We start from the raw sequence: 18,332 nt of genomic DNA on the forward strand, positions 1-18,332 counted from the left end.
TAACGGGAGGACGCTAGTTTGTGTCCTCCCGTTACCCTAAGGAGAACTATGGAGAAAAACACTGACCCCATAGTTCTCCTTTAAAGGATATCTAAAACTCCCGTCATACAGTGGAGGAGTAAAGGAATCCATACACATCTTGAATTTTGTCCGATTCCTGCTGAATCAGCTGATACTGGAGCCGTGGGTGGCTCTGTTGACATACACATGTAGGATTTCTCTCATTACCCGGTTCTATCGTCCACACTACCCAGCGTGTGGAGGAATAAGCGTGGCCGGCTACTGTATTCAGACAGCTGCAGCTCTCGGAACACCTAAAGAGTGACTGCATCTGACCGGATGCAGTTGCTGTTCAGCCAACAATTTTCCACCCCGTTCCTTTGGTTTTCCAATCAACATTTTTCTGAGCCGGGTGGAAAGTTGTTGGCCGCACAGCAGCTGCATCTTGTCAGATGCAGTGACTGTTTGGGTATTCAGAAAGCTGCGGGTGTCAAAGCTGTCTGAGCACAACAGCTGTCATTGCAGATTTCTCTATCCACCGTTGATGGGGGGAATCAAGGGATCTCCTCTTGTTCAGCTGAATGAGAGAAACCTACATGGCCACGCACGGCTCGAACATTTAGCTGATTCACCCTAGTTGTCATCCTAGGACAGGAAGCGTGATATCTGCAGGACTACTGGGTGAAGCTAGTGGGGAAAGGACTGATCATCTGCAATAAATTACAAGTTTTGTTTTAGGATTTAGGTACACTTTAACAGGGCAGAGTGGATAACCGTGACGTCCCAGCAACCGGTCAGCTTTCTTTATTCCGATTGCTGCACCGTAACTGGTTGTCGGCAAACCTCATCCCCTTGTGCTGACATAAAACCCCGGCACAATTCTGGAAAAGTCACTTGTGGCAGCTAAAGAATCCGATGGGAACAAATGGCTGGAATGACAAACCTCGGCCCAGGCCCGACACAGCTGATACGCAGCAGTTGTTGTCCTGTCATGTGCACTCGGGCCTGACAGCGCGTGGTAACCAAAGGCCGGGAACATTTTCTCCTTGATGATGATAGATATATCTATCTATCTATATACACATATACACACACATATCTATCTATCAAGTACTAGAAAGAAAAAATACAACTGTGTATAAAGAAAGTTTTCAGCCCCTTGCACATAACAGACCTTCATTCTGTCTCAGACTGATCCAATGCAAAGTCGGATCAGAACGGAAATGGATGCTACATATCTGCCATCTGTGTCCGTTCTGATTCTTTCTCCATCTTGTAATGGAGGAAAGAGGACCTGTCTTGGGTCCTTGCCAGTATCCAGTCAGATCCGCAAAGCAGACCTGGGAGCAAACTTCTTGCGTTCGGTCAGAGGAACAATGGACCTGGTGCAAACTTCTTGCGTTCGGTCAGAGGAACAATGGACCTGGTGCAAACTTCTTGCGTTCGGTCAGAGGAACCCCAATGAACCCGGTGCAAACTTCTTGCGTTCGGTCAGAGGAACAATGGACCTGGTGCAAACTTCTTGCGTTCGGTCAGAGGAACCCCAATGAACCCGGTGCAAACTTCTTGCGTTCCGTCAGAGGAACCCCAATGGACCTGGATGTAAAACGGACGCATATCCACCTACAGTGGAACATTGCCGTCCATTTATGATCTGTCTAATCACGGGTCAAAAATTAACTGACGAACGCCCGTGTGAAAGGGGCCTTATAGGGGTGTAAAATGCAGCTGGCGATTGACAAGTGATAATCCGGCTATGCACGGGGCAACTTTATGGCAATTTGAACCACTTTCCATCACTATGTAATCAAAATCCTGAGCGACTGAACAGGAAATTGAGAGGTTTTGATCGATGGTAAGAAGATGGGATCAAACGTGAGGGAAAAATCTGGTTGCTTTCAGCAAAAATTTTTCTCATTCCGGCCTTTTTCTTTAATAACCTGAATTGGAGTGTCAATTAATAGTTGCCACGTGTACGGCCAGCTTTAGGGACAGGTGACCACTATTGGGAGGAAAGTGTGTTTAGAATGAAATTCGCATTCCTTTTTCCACAATATATGAGGGAATCCCAGATCCACAAATTACTTCCCAAACAGCCGAAACCTGAGAGCAAAGAACTAAGAATAGAATCAGACATCACGTATCCTCATTTTGTGTTTGGAAATTGTATAAAAGTCTCCTCTCATCGCCCGGCCAGCATAAATATTTGTCACAAAGCGAACGCTCGCAATGTTTTTCTATTACACAGCCTTCGGCCATTAGCAACCGCTGGAAATTCTGATGTGACAGGCTTGTCTGGAGCTGCCGAGATTTGGGGAAAGCGGATTCAACGCTTAAAGGGAACGCATGCTAATACATGCCCACATGCAGGACGGGAATGATAAATCGCTGACGGAGAGATTATCTTTAGTTATAAAGTTTATGAACGAGTAAAGAATTTCCTTTCTTTTCCAATCGAGAGTCATTTATTGGACTGATTTATGAAGGGGCCAAAATAATTATATGAAGATGTTCAATGCAAAGTACATTTTGCACCTGAGTTTGCGTTCACGCTGCCAGAGGCAGCAATGTGACAACACGGTGCCAGAGGAAGTGGTGGCAATGTGACAACACGGTGCCAGAGGAAGTGGTGGCAATGTGACAACACGTGCCAGAGGAAATCATGGATATGCGACAACAGTGCCAGAGGAAATCATGGAACTCATAGAAATCTGACAACATTGTGCCTCCGCTGCATTGAAATCTCAAGCAGTGTAGTAAGTCCCATCTGAGTTGTCCCCTGCTGGACTACAGTACCCTCACTTCTCTTCTTTATAACATAAAGGGGAGGGGTGTTATGTAGTCCAGCAGGAGAATACTGGGCACTGCTTGGGATTTCAATGCAGCAGAGGCTTTGTTGCCAGCACACTACAGAAAGTTAGGAGCTCATGTGGATTCCTGGCAGGATCAACAAGTATTTACTGAACTCGCAGCACTGTCAGAGACAAAATATGGGGAGATGTGCTTGTATTGTAAAGATGTACTGAACATATTTTAATACATTTTGGCCAGATAGACTCTAAAAAGGCCCAAACACCGCATGCAAAGGCCAGCGAGACCCAATGCCTGACAAAGCAAATGTGTATGCTTCTACCTTTCAGCATGGTTGTAGTGTGCATAGTGGAGTGCATTCCTCTTTTCCAATTCAGACCTTTTACAGCATGCATATGAAGGATGAATGAACAATGAAATGCAAGTGTGTGTGTGTGTGTGTGTGTGTGTGTGTGTGTGTGTGTGTGTGTGTGTGTGTGTACAGCGCAAATCATAATGACCGCTCTGTTAAGGACTGCGGTAGTGGACTTATTATTATACCGAATACCGAACTTCCGCTGAAGAAATAACATGCAAACCTGATCATTCCAATGACCCCCCTCTACATGTGGAGTGTACCAGAACCACCCTGAAGATAAGGAAGCCATGTCCATATATCTTTATTCGGATCATACAGGTCCAGGTGAAACTCATCACTGAAAGTGAAAGTAAATCCCAAATTTTGGTCACCAGAACAGGAGTAGATGGGAAATCCTCCTATGGGGACCCTAGTTCTGGTGACACTGCTGACCACTAGGGTTTCCCTCAATTTGAAGGGATTCTCTTTCACTTCCTCTTGTGGCTTATTAGACAGGAAGTGAAGGGAAATCTCCCCAATAGTACACAAATGGCTACTTTTTTTTTTTTTTACCTGGTAGCATAAGTACCTGCTCTGTCTTAGTATTAGCTTCACATAATCACCAGGTTCTGAGTAAGGACAAGCCTGTGCTGCAAGTTAACCTTAAAGTGAATCTCTGAGGACAGGCCATAATAGAACTTCAAGTGCTTTACTTCTTGCACACATGGAGTGCAGGTGGCTTCTATTATGGACTTTATCTGACATGGCACCATCCGTGTTGTCACTTCAAGCACCAACCTTTCATCCAAGGTCTGTACGCTGTATGGAGTGCAAGTGATTGCGTATTATCTCTGCGGACAGAGACACGGAAGCTGCCATTGCCCGCTGCAAACTTCAGGGCTGCCATGCAGATCTTGCATCACAGCCTGATGTGGAAGAGGCATCTGAAAAAGCCAAGACACCCATTCTGCATGCGTCTTACAGGTCAGTTACTGATTAAGAAGTGCAGTTGGGATCAAGGTGACACCCTTGAGGACTGTACCTAAAAAAAAAAAAAAACAGCAAATGGAAGCCTCCCTACATCTGCCTTCAACCCTTTTTTTTTTTATAGCTTGCTGCTGTGACAAAGTCCCCTGCGTGATAAACCACCAGAAGCGTGTTATGTTGCCAGAACAAAGTACTGCTGGGTGACACATTCCCCATTGAGAATTCCCCATGTGTACAGTAGAAAAGAAAAGGGTTCCGAGATCAGATTTGTCTAGAACATGTATAGGTTTCATGTCCTGAACAGTTTCTCCTGAGCAGTCAGTAATATACGGTGTCTTGGCTGTAAGTGGACAAAGATGACTCCATGAGCAGGATAGCCTGCGGAGGGAGCGCCCGACATCCTCCCACTCGCTTGCAGAGGTTTTCTGGAGATTGGGAAGTGATTATTTGTGGTCTGTGACATGTGTGTACTGCCAGACATCCTGGGATAACAGCTGGATCGGCTGCACGGGAATTCTGTGAGCTGCATGGACCATTGGAGAAGTCATTATATGTCTTCTGTAAAGTCTGTTATATTTAACACAATCCCCCAACAAGATTCCCGAGGGAAACCCGACGATTTTTAGTAAAAAAAGGGAAAAAAAATACATTGTTCACATGCAGGACAGTTCTACTACAGCTCTTTGGACAAATATTTCACGTGATAATAAAGTCAAAAGGGTTTTAAGTTGTTCCAAATGCTGATGAATCACTTACAAGGGACGCTGCTTCTTGATGTTTAAAGGTTTTAGTTTCTCGCAGAATCAGCTGCTCCCCTGAGCTCTGGGCCCGACTTACTTTTTAGGCCTCATTCACACAAGAAAAAGCCGACACGTACAGCTCCGTGCTGCGTGCAGGGCCGTATTGGGAGGCTCCTGGGAAGGACAGGTGCTGTGTGTGATTAGTACGCAGCCCCTGTCCTTCTCTATGGGAGTACGCGGCGTACTACACTCACCCCAGAGGCAGGTCCGTGCGGGTGTCCCGGCTCAGACGCAGACAGGATCCTGCAGCCTCCTTTCTACAATCAGCGCCCCCTGCTGGTAACTGGGAGCGGCTCAGTCATAACAAGCAGGATGTAAACACTGTGGAAGGCTGCAGGCCAACCTGCTATAAAAGAGGACCTGTCTTCAGTAAAGAGAGCGCCTCATTCTTAATTACAAAGATATCAGTAAAAACATGATTTACATATTTATGCGTCACATAGAAAGAGGTATATCTAACAAATCAATATGTTGCAAACTGTACCTTGTTTCTCAGATGTATAGACCATAAAAGCCATGCACCCGAACCACACCAGATCAACACCGTGACTGCAGAACAAGGGCCACATGTGAAATGTGGAACAAGGTATCGATTGCAACATATTGATTTGGAGGTTATGGTTGTATATCTCCTCCTAGGTTCCGAATATATAAATCACGTTTTTTTTAAACAGATATCTATGTAATTTGCAGACTACCTCCTACTCCATTCCTTCCTGAAGCATATAACCAAACACGTCAAAGATCGGGCTACCCCTATCTGAGGAACCACGTTTTATTGAGTGTTGGTACTCCGTACAATGTGTTCGTGATCAAATGGTTTCATTTTTTGGGGGCCCCAGGAGGTTGTAGTTGATCGGTGTTAGAATTCAACATCATCTAATATGAGCCATCTAATATACACTATATTGCCAAAAGTATTGGGACACTGGCCTTTACACGCACATGAACTTTAATGGCATCCCAGTCTTAATTCGTAGGGTTCAATATTGAGGGTGCCCACCATTTGCAGCTATAACAGCTTCAAGTCTTCTGGGAAGGCATCGGAGTGTGTCTATGGGAATGTTGGACCATTTGTGAGGTCAGGTACTGATGTTGGACGAAAAGGCCGGGCTAGCAGTCTCCGCTCTAATTCATCCCAAAGGTGTTCTATCGGGTTGAGGTCAGGACTCTGTGCAGGCCAGTCAAGTTCCTCCACCCCAAATGCGCAGTCATGTTGGAGCAGGAAGGGGTCATCCCCAAACTGTTCCCACAAAGTTGGGAGCATGAAATTGTCCAAAATGTCTTGGTATGCTGATGCCTTAAGAGTTCCCTTCACTGGAACTAAAGGGCCAAGCCCAACCCCTGAAAAGCAACCCCACACCATAATCCCTCCTCCACCAAACTTTACACTTGGCACAATGCAGTCAGGCAAGTACCGTTCTCCTGGCAGCCGCCAAACCCAGACACGTCCATCGGATTGCCAGAGAAGAGAAGCGTGATTCGTCACTCACGTCTCCACTTCTCTAGAGTCCAGTGGCGGCGTGCTTTACACCACGGCATCCCACGCTTTGCATTGCACTTGATGTAAGGCTTGGATGCAGTTGCTCGGCCATGGAAACCCATTCCATGAAGCTCTCTACACGATGTTGTTGTGCCAACCTGAAGGCCACATGAAGTTTGAAGGTCTGTAGCTATTGACTCTGCAGACAGTTGGCGACTTCTGCGCACTGTGCACTTCAGCATGCGCTGACCCAGCTCTGTCATTTAACGTGGCCTACCACTTCGTGGCTGAGTTGCTGGTGTTCCCAGTTGCTTCCACTTTGTTATAATACCACTAACAGGTGACCGTGGAATATTTAGTAGCAAGGACATGTCAGTCACAGAACACCAGAATCCAATGATTTGGAGGAGTGTCCCAATACTTTTGGTAATATAGTGTACACGCACGTGCCATTTTATGCAAAGTAGCCATATGTCTGTTAAAGCACGATAAAAACAAAAAACAAAACAAAAAACCTCAAAGGGTTGAACAGACAGTAAGGTGGATTATATTGCACTGCAATGACCTCATCCAACATGGCCACCTGCTCCATCCCTTCCCTATGTACCACAGCCCTGGGCAGGAGAGCGCCGTATACAGTGCAGAGTAACCTAACAGGCAGACCGATTCAGGCACACGGAAACCGCCGTCCGAGCAGCGGCGTTTACAATGCGGTTTTTACAGACGTGTTTGCTAACTCTGGCTGGGTGGCGGGTTAAACGTGTTTTTTTTTTCTTTTTCCAGTGGGAAACACATCCATCTCTATGTCTGTGCTAAAGAAGAACTTTGTGTTCAGAAATTGGCCAGCTCCCTGATGCCAAGAAAAGCTTGTGCCAATGACAAAACCCCCTTTGAGGAGAGAGAAAACCCGTGAGCTCATTTCTTTACATGGCTCTGGAAACACACTTCTGCCAGCCAAAGAAAAACAAAAAAAACGAAGGGCTGACCAGAGCCCGGGCCGAGGCAGTGACAACAACAGGTAAGGCGACTTAAAGTGGAACTACAACCTCCTATCCTTTACAGCCAAGGAAGGCACCATCTTGGCTTCTATTGGGATGGCAGTTGCCATGGTGCTGTACACGTGATCAGCTATGACACCAGCCATTTGAGGGCTTGAAACTTCGGTTGAGAGCTGAAATAAATGCTCCGACAACCTTGAGGAGTTCCTTAGCCAAACGCTGAGTAGCTGTTTTGCAGCGCTTTCAGCTTAAATGAACGTTTCGGCTGCACAGTGCTAAGCAACATGGCGGAGGAAAATATTTGACTAATAAATACAATTTTCCAACGAATATTTGGTGTGCTCATCCACCAAAAGATTGAATTGTAGGTTTCCACACTGAATCGATTCAGTCACATTTCTCTAGAGCTTCCAGGTGTGCCCACAATTAAAATGGCCGCTGGTGCTCTGTCCCCACCTTCTCTGTTACACTCAGCGCTCTGCATCCACACTCACTTCCGATGCGAGTGCTAAGTTAGCAGTGCTGAGCTCTGACTTGCAGTACAGCATTCAGAAGCGGTTTGCTAACTTAGCACTCACAGCGATTGAGCAAATAAATGAGTCTCTGAACGTAACGGTTTTGGGAGCCATTAAATTGGTGGGTAAAGTTCCCCTTTTAATTCGGATCATTGGTACATTGCTCAACCGATGGATTTTTTGCAGTTGTGTTTTTCAGTAGCCGCCTCTGCTACCATGACAACCTGGACAAACTGCAGACGGGCTCACCCATTATACCAGCTGCCACCTTCAGCGTCAATATCCTGCAAAAATATATTTTAAGGAGGAACTTTAAAAATCCGAATTTATCAAAACTGGAGCAGACCAAATCTGGAGCAGTTGTCCACGGCAACCAATCAGCTCCTCTCTCATTCTCAAATCTTAACTGCTCCAGATTCTGCCTGCTCCAGTTTTCATAAATGCACCTCAATGTATGAAGAAATTCCACCTTTTGAAAAAATGTATAAAAATGCACTCAAGAAATGCACATTTTTTATTCTTTTATTATTTGCATAGAGCCAACAAGACATTACAACTGTGATTGGTGGATCAGCAGATATCGGGTACAATGCTCTGATTCCACTCCAAAAAAATAAAAAACACACTCTGTACATTTGTTTGCATTGGAGCTGGTAAAGCATTGCAACTGCGATCAGTGGATGGCGGGTACAATGCTCTGGCCCCTGCAGACTCTTGCTTCTGTCCATGTCCCTATCAAGGCATGGACATTCAGTAACATGGACGGAAGGAAGTGCTGATGGACTACAAGTGAAGTGACATCAACACACCTGTATTCCATTGGGAACTACTGTTCTAGTTTCTCCATTTACAGCTCCTGTCAGGGAGTCACGCACAGCCGCGCCAAATCCAAACTTGCGTGGAGAAAAACCCAGTGATTCAGGCCAGTGGAAGTTGGGTAGGGGTCTGACCAGCTTATAAATTTGTATATAACATGCTCCTTTAAGGAACGTGGCTGTTTGAAAAGCTGCTATTCATCAGCAGAAGAGTCTAGAAAGGCCCACCGCTTCCTGCCTTTCCTATTTCCTCTGTCACACTTCCTTCCCCACAAAACAAGTCCATTAATCCGCGTGTATACTAAAAGCAGGAAGAGCGCATTTCTGAGCTGGAACCCGAGGAACGGCCATCATCCGAAACCCTTCCAACACATCTAAGGCCTCATTCACACCAGGGAGACAGCAATTCAGCGCGTTTTCGGTTCATATGTCAGTGCTTTTCTTAAGCTCGTTTTCAATTGTCCAATGAAAAGCAATCTCGGCTGCTAAAACAAGCTGCGTAAAAATCGCACTGATCAGCACATTTCCATTGAAGTCTATGGAGCAAAACAGGCTGATCAGCGCTACCAAAAAAGCTCAGGGACTATTTCAAGCCACAGGCATATTGTGAGACGCCATTCAGTACGTTTGCGTGAACGACCCCCCCCCTCCGAATTGGAATACATGGGATTTTGTTTGCGTTTCAGCGCTGGAAAAAAAAAAAAAACGCAAGACGAAACGCCCTGGAGTGAACGGGGCCTATGACACTAAGCATTGTACAATGACAACATACTTCACTGCAATGATATGTAGAGGAACAGAAAACGTGGACGGAATACACAGCACTGGACACGACATCTGCAGGAATAATCACATCTTAAAGGGCCACTACACAAAATATATCTGCTGGCTGATGTACAAATGATGCTTGTTAACTGCTTCAGGGCCACCGTAAGTATATAAACAGCAGCAACCTGAAGCGGTTATATCAAGATTCCAGCTGCCGGCGATGGCGGTGACATACAAGCGTTCAGGCGGCTATAGGGCCCTCAGATCGCTTGTATGGTGCCGGTGTTCTATCAAAGTTTGCGACTAGGCTGGAATGTGTGACCGGTCACACATTTCAACGTAATCCCGCCCAGTTTGACGGCGGTGGAATGTGTGACCACTCATTAGTTCAAACATTCCAACGCTTTGTCAGCTGTTCCAGGCCAGATCGGCATCGCAGATCGCATGTGCAGGAGAACCGATCTGTCGTGGAACAGCTGATCGGTCCTGAAATGTCCCTTCTATCCAACTTTGTGGAATGCGAGATCGTACTCACAAAGTCACATTTCAGGACCGATCAGCTGCTCCAGGGCAGATCAGTTCTCCTGCACATACGATCTGCGATGCCAATCTGGCCTGGGACAGCTGACAAATCGTTGGGATGTTTGATCTAATGAGTTTTCACACATTCCACCGCCGAAGAACTGGGCGGCATTAGGTTAACATGTGTGACCACGTGACCGGTCACATATTCTAACGTAGTCAAAAATTTTGATAGAACACAGGAGGTGAAGGCTCTTGAGAGGTTTACTGAGGCAAAGTGCTGTGATGAATTCAGGAAGTGATGCACAGCACCGTGCTGATCCCGCCCACCAGCCATGATCTGCCTGCATTGCATCAATAAGCACAGAGATCCAGTGATGAGGACTTAAATAAAAACAGGTTTCATTGCATACCTTATTGAAAGATGACGCGGTGCCGCCCTCAGCGAATCTGCCGCTCCAGGCAAACGCCTTGTTTGACTCACGGTATACAGAGCTACAGCTCGCGGTATACAGAGCCTAAGGTGACGGGAGGACGCTAGTTTGTGTCCTCCCGTTACCCTAAGGAGAACTACGGGGAAAAGCCCTAACCCCATAGTTCTCCTTTAAGGATCACATTTCCATGGAAGATGTAAAAATATTTGATGTAAAAAGACACTTTACTAGCACAACCTTTCATCGATCATAGAGAAATGCTCTTATTCAAGACCAGTGTGATGGGAAGGTTCAGCGGAAACAAAATATGGAACAGCAATCCTGGTTACACAACAGAAATAAAACGGACTATTACCTTTCTTTACTTTCTTCTGCAACTTTATTGTGTCGGAAGATTTCTTCTTAATCTCTGCCCGGGCCTTCTTGTACTCTGGAAGAAGACACAGGACAGCAGGAAGTTAAAACATACTGTAAAGCAATTGAGAACCTCGTAGGATTGGATACACAATGTAAATAGATTTTCCAACTATGGAGATTGGAGCAAAAAACTGTCCTCATAAGAAGCCGTTCTCTCTGCCCGCAGCGGTCAGTTCTCCTTTTTACACTGGAGGCAAGCTATGATTGGCTGCTCTAAACTCCGATCTCACTTTCTAATGCGGCCAATGAAGTTGGGGTTCAGAAAGTGGCCATTGTGAAGGGAATTCCCATTATTGTTTATATTATTCCCACTGTAAACAATACAAAAAAACATTTATTCCAAAACACTCCACTCTTAGGTTGCATTCACATATAGCGTTCGCATTTCCAGTGTGGAAGACTATAAGGGACAAAAACGCTAATATTTTTAAATCCGCACGAATCCTGCTCGTTTGCGGCTATTAAATATTTCGGGTGCCGCGCAGTTTCGTGCCGCGCGGTCCCTACAATGGCCTGAACGATGCATTAAAGTGCTTTGTATTCTATGTCTATTCCGCACAGTCGAATACACATGCACAGCCACTCAGGTGTGAATGGAGCCTTACAGGAGAACTATGAGGTGGAGAAAATCACTCAGCCTCATAGTTCGAGCCGACGTGTGATAATGAAACTGTCACATGTTGGCTCAAATCGGGAAGTGAGCGAACACATACTGTCGTTCGCTCACTTCTCGATCTCCCTGCAGAGAGCCGTGACCGTCACTCACGGCTCAATGCAGAGATTTCTCCCCTCTCCGATCCTCCAGCGCAGACTGGAGGAACGGACGGGGGAGGGTGTGGGTACTGCTGGCTCTGCCTCTAGATAGGCAGAGCCAGCTGTCACTCACGCAGCTGGGTGGATCTTAACAGTAATGTCGGGATCCGTCCCGGCTGCGTCGGTCTCAGTATACCGCGAGCTGTAGCATGCGATATACTGAGCTTTGGGTCACGGGAGGACGCTAGTATATGTCCTCCCGTGACCCTTAAGAGAACTATGGGGAAAAACACTTACCCCATAGTTCTCCATTAAAAGCTCTTTAAAGTAAACCTGGGCAATGGGTAAGGGAACAGGTTTGCTTTAATCGCATTTGCTGCTGGCCCTCTAAAAGTTACATAATAGCAGGATCAGGGACAAGGTTCTGATAAACCGTTGCAGTGCTAAAGGGCCATATTAGACCTATACAAGGTCTGTAGTCACAGCTCAGCCCACATCAGAGTTAAACATATGACCATAGTGTCTTGTACATGATGACCCTTATGACTGACCACAGTGGTGACACGTAGCTAAAGCTGGTCATGGCTATGAGCAATAAGCACTGCTTATCCTTGTGAAACTAACATGCAAAAAGCCCTTTAACTTTCTTTGAGATAAAATCTTTAAGAATAGTCAGTGCTGTATCAGCGCGATCTTCCATAAAGAGAGCCGACCTCTGTGCTAGCTTGGCTACGAGCCACATGCTAGTCGTGTTTTAACCAGATGCCTGTTGATGTTAAAATGTACCTGGTGACCTCTAATGTCCTTACTTTCATGTTCTGAATAAAAAGCAGATAGGTTTGGGTGATCTAATGAATATGGGTGCCCATCGCCATTCTAAGGCCCCAGTCACATGCAGGAAATTCTGGGATTCCTGCAGCAAGAACCTACATATACCTGCTTCAGGCGTCTCGGGTGTCCCCATTTAGATGCGGCAAACGTACCCACTGAAGTGAATGACCGGGTGACACGGGTCATTACATATAGTACAGGGTATGATTGCATGCGGTTTTGAATAGATTATAGTCGTTGGATGCATCTATCCTGCGCCCACTGCCAATCATCTATCCCAAACCACATGGAATCATACCAAGGACTATTACATCACTTGTGCCAAAGTGGACCAGGAAATAGAAAACCAATAATTGTAAGTAAAGTCTAAATACATTTGTTTAGCTAATGAATGCAAGATGATTTCATAATAGTACGCAGAGCAGTGTGCGGATGTGATTTTTAGGGCTCTAACACAGGAATCGTCCGGCACATACAGCTCCGTGCACGGCCGTATTGGGCAGCTCCCGAGAAGGCAGGTGCTGTGTGCGACTAGTACGCAGCCCCTGTCCTTCTCTATGGGACTACGCAGCCGTACGACGCCCTGCACGTCCGTGCGGGTGACCATACTCGTACGCCGATAGGATGGATCCTGTCTGCGCCTGAGCCAGGAAACACGCACCCATACGGACCTGCAAATGAGGTGCATACGGCTGCGTAGTCCCATAGAGAAGGATGGGGGCAGCGTACTAATCACACGCAGCACCTGTCCTTCCCGGGAGCTGAGCGATACGGCTGTGCACGCAGCACGGAGCTGTACGTGCCAGCCGATTCCAGTGTGAATGAGCCCTTAGTGAAAGTGGCTAAAGGTTCACTTTAAGGGAGCTATCCAAAGGGATGCTGATATTCGCCTTGTGTACACACGGCTCGTATACACCATACAAGAGGAGATTTACACTTGCGGGCCTCTTGATGACGGCTCACAAAGGGAGAGTAAAGTTAAATGATCTCTCAAAAATATTTGCCTTGCTTGGATACAGTAAAAAGGAGCTAAAAGTACTCCTCCCCCTTTAATGTACGGGAGATTTTCTCACAAGCAGGCATACTATGTAGGAGGGGGGTGAAGAAAGAAGTGCTTGGCAACGCTTTTATATAAGTGGATCGCAGCAACAGAACCACGCTGGTTTCTCCTCTCCCCCACCCAAAATATGTAGGAGGAGCACTCTTAACATCATTGCTATTAGTATTACATTTTTTGACGTTGTATACCACCCACATGTACCCCAGCACTTTACATTGTACTATTCACATGCAACAGATCCAAAGCTCCCATTACAAACCCTGTGCAATCAATTTTGTTGAAAGCCAGTTAACTTATCTGTATGTTTTTGGCAGGAAAACAGAGAACACGCAGGAAGCCCACACAGGCACACGAAGAGCATGCAAACTGCAAGCAGATCATGTACCTGAACCCAAGATGCCAGCGCTGCAAGTTAACAAGGCTAACTACCGTACTAAGTCACTGCAGCGCCCAATCAGGTCCATCTTTCTCTGCCAGCTCCCCCAATAAAGTAATACTTTACTCTCCTTCTCTACAATTGAGGAATCCTCTTCTTTGTACCCATGACATCATCACAGGGGCCCCAAGGTCTATGTTCCTCTGAGCCAGGATCCAAGAGGGTGCCCCACATTACTTACTCTAGATGTTATGCTGCAGCAGGTAACCTTGGCACTCTAGCTGTGGTGAAGCTACAACTCTTATGCCTCCCGAGTCATACCTGTGGCTGTCAAGAGTCTTGCAATGCCTCATGGGACTTGTAGTTTGTAGCACAGCTGGAGCACCGGGGTTGCCTACCTGTTGTAGGGTATCCAGTTGAAGGAGAAGAGTTAACAGTGGTGACCACGCTGATTTCTCCTCCTTAGTTTAGGTAAAGGGCAGGGTGGTCGGGCTTTTGTATTGCTGTTGTCAGAATACTTGAAAAGCGACTACAGCTGATTTGTCGAAGGAGCCGAGTGGAAAAGTGTCAGAAACAGCAACTGCGGCCAAATTCCACTGAGTAGTCGACTTTAGTCGAGCCGGCAGGGCCCCACACTGTTAAAACTTTGGCCTGTTCCTGTGAATCGATCAGAAGTCTATCAGTGAGGGAGACAAAACAGTGTGAATAGTTCCGTGTGCTCTGTAAAGTGTTTTGTAATAAAGGATCTCTGCATGAATATATGAAATGAATTGATTATTATACTACAACATTAGGTTATGTGATCCAGGTGCAGATTTGTTTTAGATGTATTGGGAACTGTAAGAACATCTTACCTTTAGCATGATCCTTGTCAAGCTGGTTCGCTATCTTCTTCCACTCTTCAATTTTACCCTCTAAAGGGTTAATCAGACTGTCACTGAGGGCACTGCGAAGAAAACACACACAGGACATGAGAACCATGAACAGTTATGGACAGAACCTCTCACAATCCTGCTCAGGTTTTATAAAATACAAAGATACATATTGATGGGAGATAGATAGATAATTTTGGTGTAACCTTGGAACGATTGTGCCCTTGGAACATTACTTTTTCTGTGGCTCCATACCCAAAATGCGTACCAGGACTGCATTAGCCGCTCAACAAAGTGTTACCCGAGTCTGCCATAGCAGGCTATGGATGGTACGTTTGCATGATTTAGACAGGAGCTAGGAGGACCAGCTTGTCTTTGAAGTGTGGGAAAACAGTGGAGTACCCACAAAGCACTGGGGAACATCCAAACCTCATGCAGATAGTGTGTCCTGTCCGGGATCCAGACCGAGTGGGATTCAGATCTGCAACCCCATCCTTATGTCGAGAGAAGAGCTCCTAGGGAGATTCACTCATTCAGCCTCTCTATACAAAAAGTGATGGGAAATCCAATATTTTAAATTTAATTAGTTAAATTAGTTAATTAATTAGGAGAACAAGGAGGTGAGGGGAAATCTCCCAAGAGGGACACTTGTTCTGTTGACAACTCCTCACCTAAAGATTTCTCTCACTTGTTATTGTATTGCCAGGACTGGAAGTAAAGTGAAATCTCCCTGACAGGACCAAGGAAAAAAAAAAAATGATTGATTGGGGTTTTACCCATTCCCTATACAAGATGGAAAAAAAACCCAAAAAACTTTTTGGCTATTTGGCTAAAGAAAGAGACAGAATTGCAGCTGCAAATGGAACCTTCCCTACATTACATGGGCAGCATGGTGGCAAAGTGTTGGGCTGAGATTACCTCATCCTTACCTAGTGGGCAAGGATGATGTAATGGGAGTGAGCTTATACGACAAAAAAATACTGCATGTCACATTTTGTATGGTCAGGAAACGGACCAGAAACGCAAAACGCGTCAAAAACGCATTGCACTGCAGCCAACATACTGACAGCCCCACTCCAGCAAAAAAAAAAAAAAAAAGTTTTTTTTTTTTTAACCTGGGAGCGCATCACAAACGCGGCCAAAACACGGCAAAAAACACACTGCATCTGCAGATTTTTTTTTTTTTTTAACCTGGTGCGCATCAAAAACGCGGATAAAACACACTGCATCTGTAGATCCGCACCTGATATCATGTGAAAAGGCCCTTAAAGTTTGAATTAAGGCCCAACTTTAACTCAAGACTGAGCCCCGTCCCCGTCATTCAAGTGTCAAATACCAGAACTTCAAATGCCAATACAGCCTCAGGCATTCAACACCTGAATACGAGGGGCTTGGTGTCAGGAGGGAGGGGGGGTCACTAAATCTTAAAGCAGACCTTTACTGCCTTCCACAATAATAAAAAAAAAATCACATCAGCATACAGCTCTGCATGCGGATTTAAAGTAATCTGACATTCATTAAACATTTTTTCCATTTACTTACAAATAGATTTGATCTACTTCCTGGTCTTAGTGAGTTAGTGATGTAATGCGCCCAAGCGTTGCATCCTGGGAAGGTTACATCCGCAGAGCATTGCTGGGAAATCTCAGAGAAAGGCATTTTCCTCCCATGAGATGTGCATGGTCACATGTCCTAGTCACATGTGCCAGAGTTCCAGGAAGTAAAGGGAGATCTAGTAATCTGCCCTTAGTTAAAAAAAAAAATGGCCACTGTCAGAAGATTGGGAAAGAAAAGAGAAATAAGGTATGCAAAGAATACAAAGCCGGCAATTATCTAGAAGTATGTGTTTGTAGATCGTCATTGCTAAGCATTTCTAAAGGTGTATTCTTCTCATAGTGGCCATTTTTACTGAGGCCAGGTTCATACCTGGGCGATCCGTGACCGCGCGGCAATCGTGCAAAATATGGGAGTCGCCCACCACCGCTGATCGCGCTGGCGGTGCCATTATTTTGTTATGGCACCCCAGTCACGCAGGGTGCATTGCGACGATTCCGCCCATGCAACCGAACACGCTCGAGGCTAAAACATGTACCTTTTTTTTCTGCGTATGCCGCGTGGATGTAACCCTATTGAAACCAATGAGGCTGCGCGGAAATCGCTGTCTGCAATTGTGCACAACCGAGCGATCCTGGGACGAGCGACCCGGATCGCTCAGGTCTGCCCCGGCCCTAAGGGCAGAATAATATATCTCACTTTACTTCCTGGAACTTTGGCACACGTGACTAGGACATGTGACCATAGACATCATCTCAGGGGAGGAAAATGCCTGTGCTTGAAATCTCATGAGATTACAGATGAGATTTCCCAGCAATGCTCTGCTGATGTAACCTTCCCAGGATGCATCACTTGGGCACATTACATCTCTAGTGACCAAGAAGTGGAAAAAGCAATAACTAAGCAAAAGAAGAAAATGTTTGTTTATTGAAAGATAATTTCATAGCATGCTGTGCTGCACGCTGATGTTTTTTTAGTGAAATTTTAGCGTAAACCAAGTATGTCCATACAGTATCCAGGACCCCAGGGGCTCCACAGGGACTGACTTGAAGACTAACACAGGCACTTGTAGGCATTACAAGGCCCCTACGCTTCAGCACACCATTTATAGGCCGGGACAGGTTTCACTTTAAGTTACAATTCTACTAATGTTTTTTTTTTTTGCTTCTGCATTTCGTAACATCTGCTCAGTTCCTAAACGTGCTGCAACAGCCCCAAAAATACTTGCCATGTCATCAAAACTCCAAAAACCAACAATTTTCTATTTAAAGGATCATGAAAACAAAGTGTTCCGTAATCTAATCCCATTTTGACAAGCAAGCCAACTCCCCCACCCCCCCCCCAATCATTTTGCTATACAAAGAAAAAACGAACGATCACCCCGGCGCTGTAATAAAAGCCGCCAGCAGCACATGCGGCCAGCTTCCCAGCAGTGGGACGGTTAATGTCAGACGTTACACAATTATGAAGAGCCATCTTGTGCGTAGCGAGCCTTTTTAAGTGGTAAGACGCACCAAAGATTCATTGTTGGCTCGGGCCAACAATGAATTTACTTTACTGCTCGGGCTATAAATATAACAGATGTAACTATGAGGAAAATAAAAACAAAACTGGAGTGTTTTATGCTATACCTCCGAAAGATATCCGATCTGACCCCCGATAACGATCATTAATGATCAGTGATTGATCTCAGAGTTCTCTTCACTGATTCTAAAGGCTTGTGATTTTTTAAAAAATTTACTTGTAATGTGCGTCCTGAATTGGATAGAAAAATTTGACTATTCCAAGAAGAGTCGATTCCCTAGCACAGCCCCCTTTCTCAATGCATGTCACTGCCCTCTCCTCTTCTGGGAGTATATAATTACTGTCTGTGCTGTCTCAGCTCCCATGCCCTTTCCCCTCACCACATAACCTTTTCTGTAGCCTTCAGGGGAGGAGCAAAGGAAAAGCGATAGGTTGTCACTTATGAGACAGCTCAGAGTCTGCAGACATGGCATTC

General features: G+C 45.6%; 1 protein-coding gene across 2 annotated transcripts in view; it reads right to left on the bottom strand.

The window, feature by feature from the left end:
• The window catches only part of LOC108785080 (MTSS1-like protein), a 138,475-nt gene that overhangs the window by 21,462 nt on the left and 98,681 nt on the right, over window positions 1–18,332 (bottom strand). For both annotated transcript variants that reach the window (XM_018554080.1, XM_018554079.1), the window contains exons 5-6: window positions 14,762–14,853; window positions 10,826–10,900 (exon numbers count right to left, since the gene is read on the bottom strand). In XM_018554080.1, the coding sequence (XP_018409582.1) occupies window positions 10,826–10,900; window positions 14,762–14,853 (167 nt within the window). The remainder of the gene's footprint in view (window positions 1–10,825; window positions 10,901–14,761; window positions 14,854–18,332) is intronic.

The sequence above is a fragment of the Nanorana parkeri genome, unplaced genomic scaffold (genome assembly GCF_000935625.1).
Source record: "Nanorana parkeri isolate BGI_ZX_2015 unplaced genomic scaffold, ASM93562v1 scaffold141, whole genome shotgun sequence".
NCBI classification, from domain to species: Eukaryota; Metazoa; Chordata; class Amphibia; order Anura; family Dicroglossidae; genus Nanorana; species Nanorana parkeri.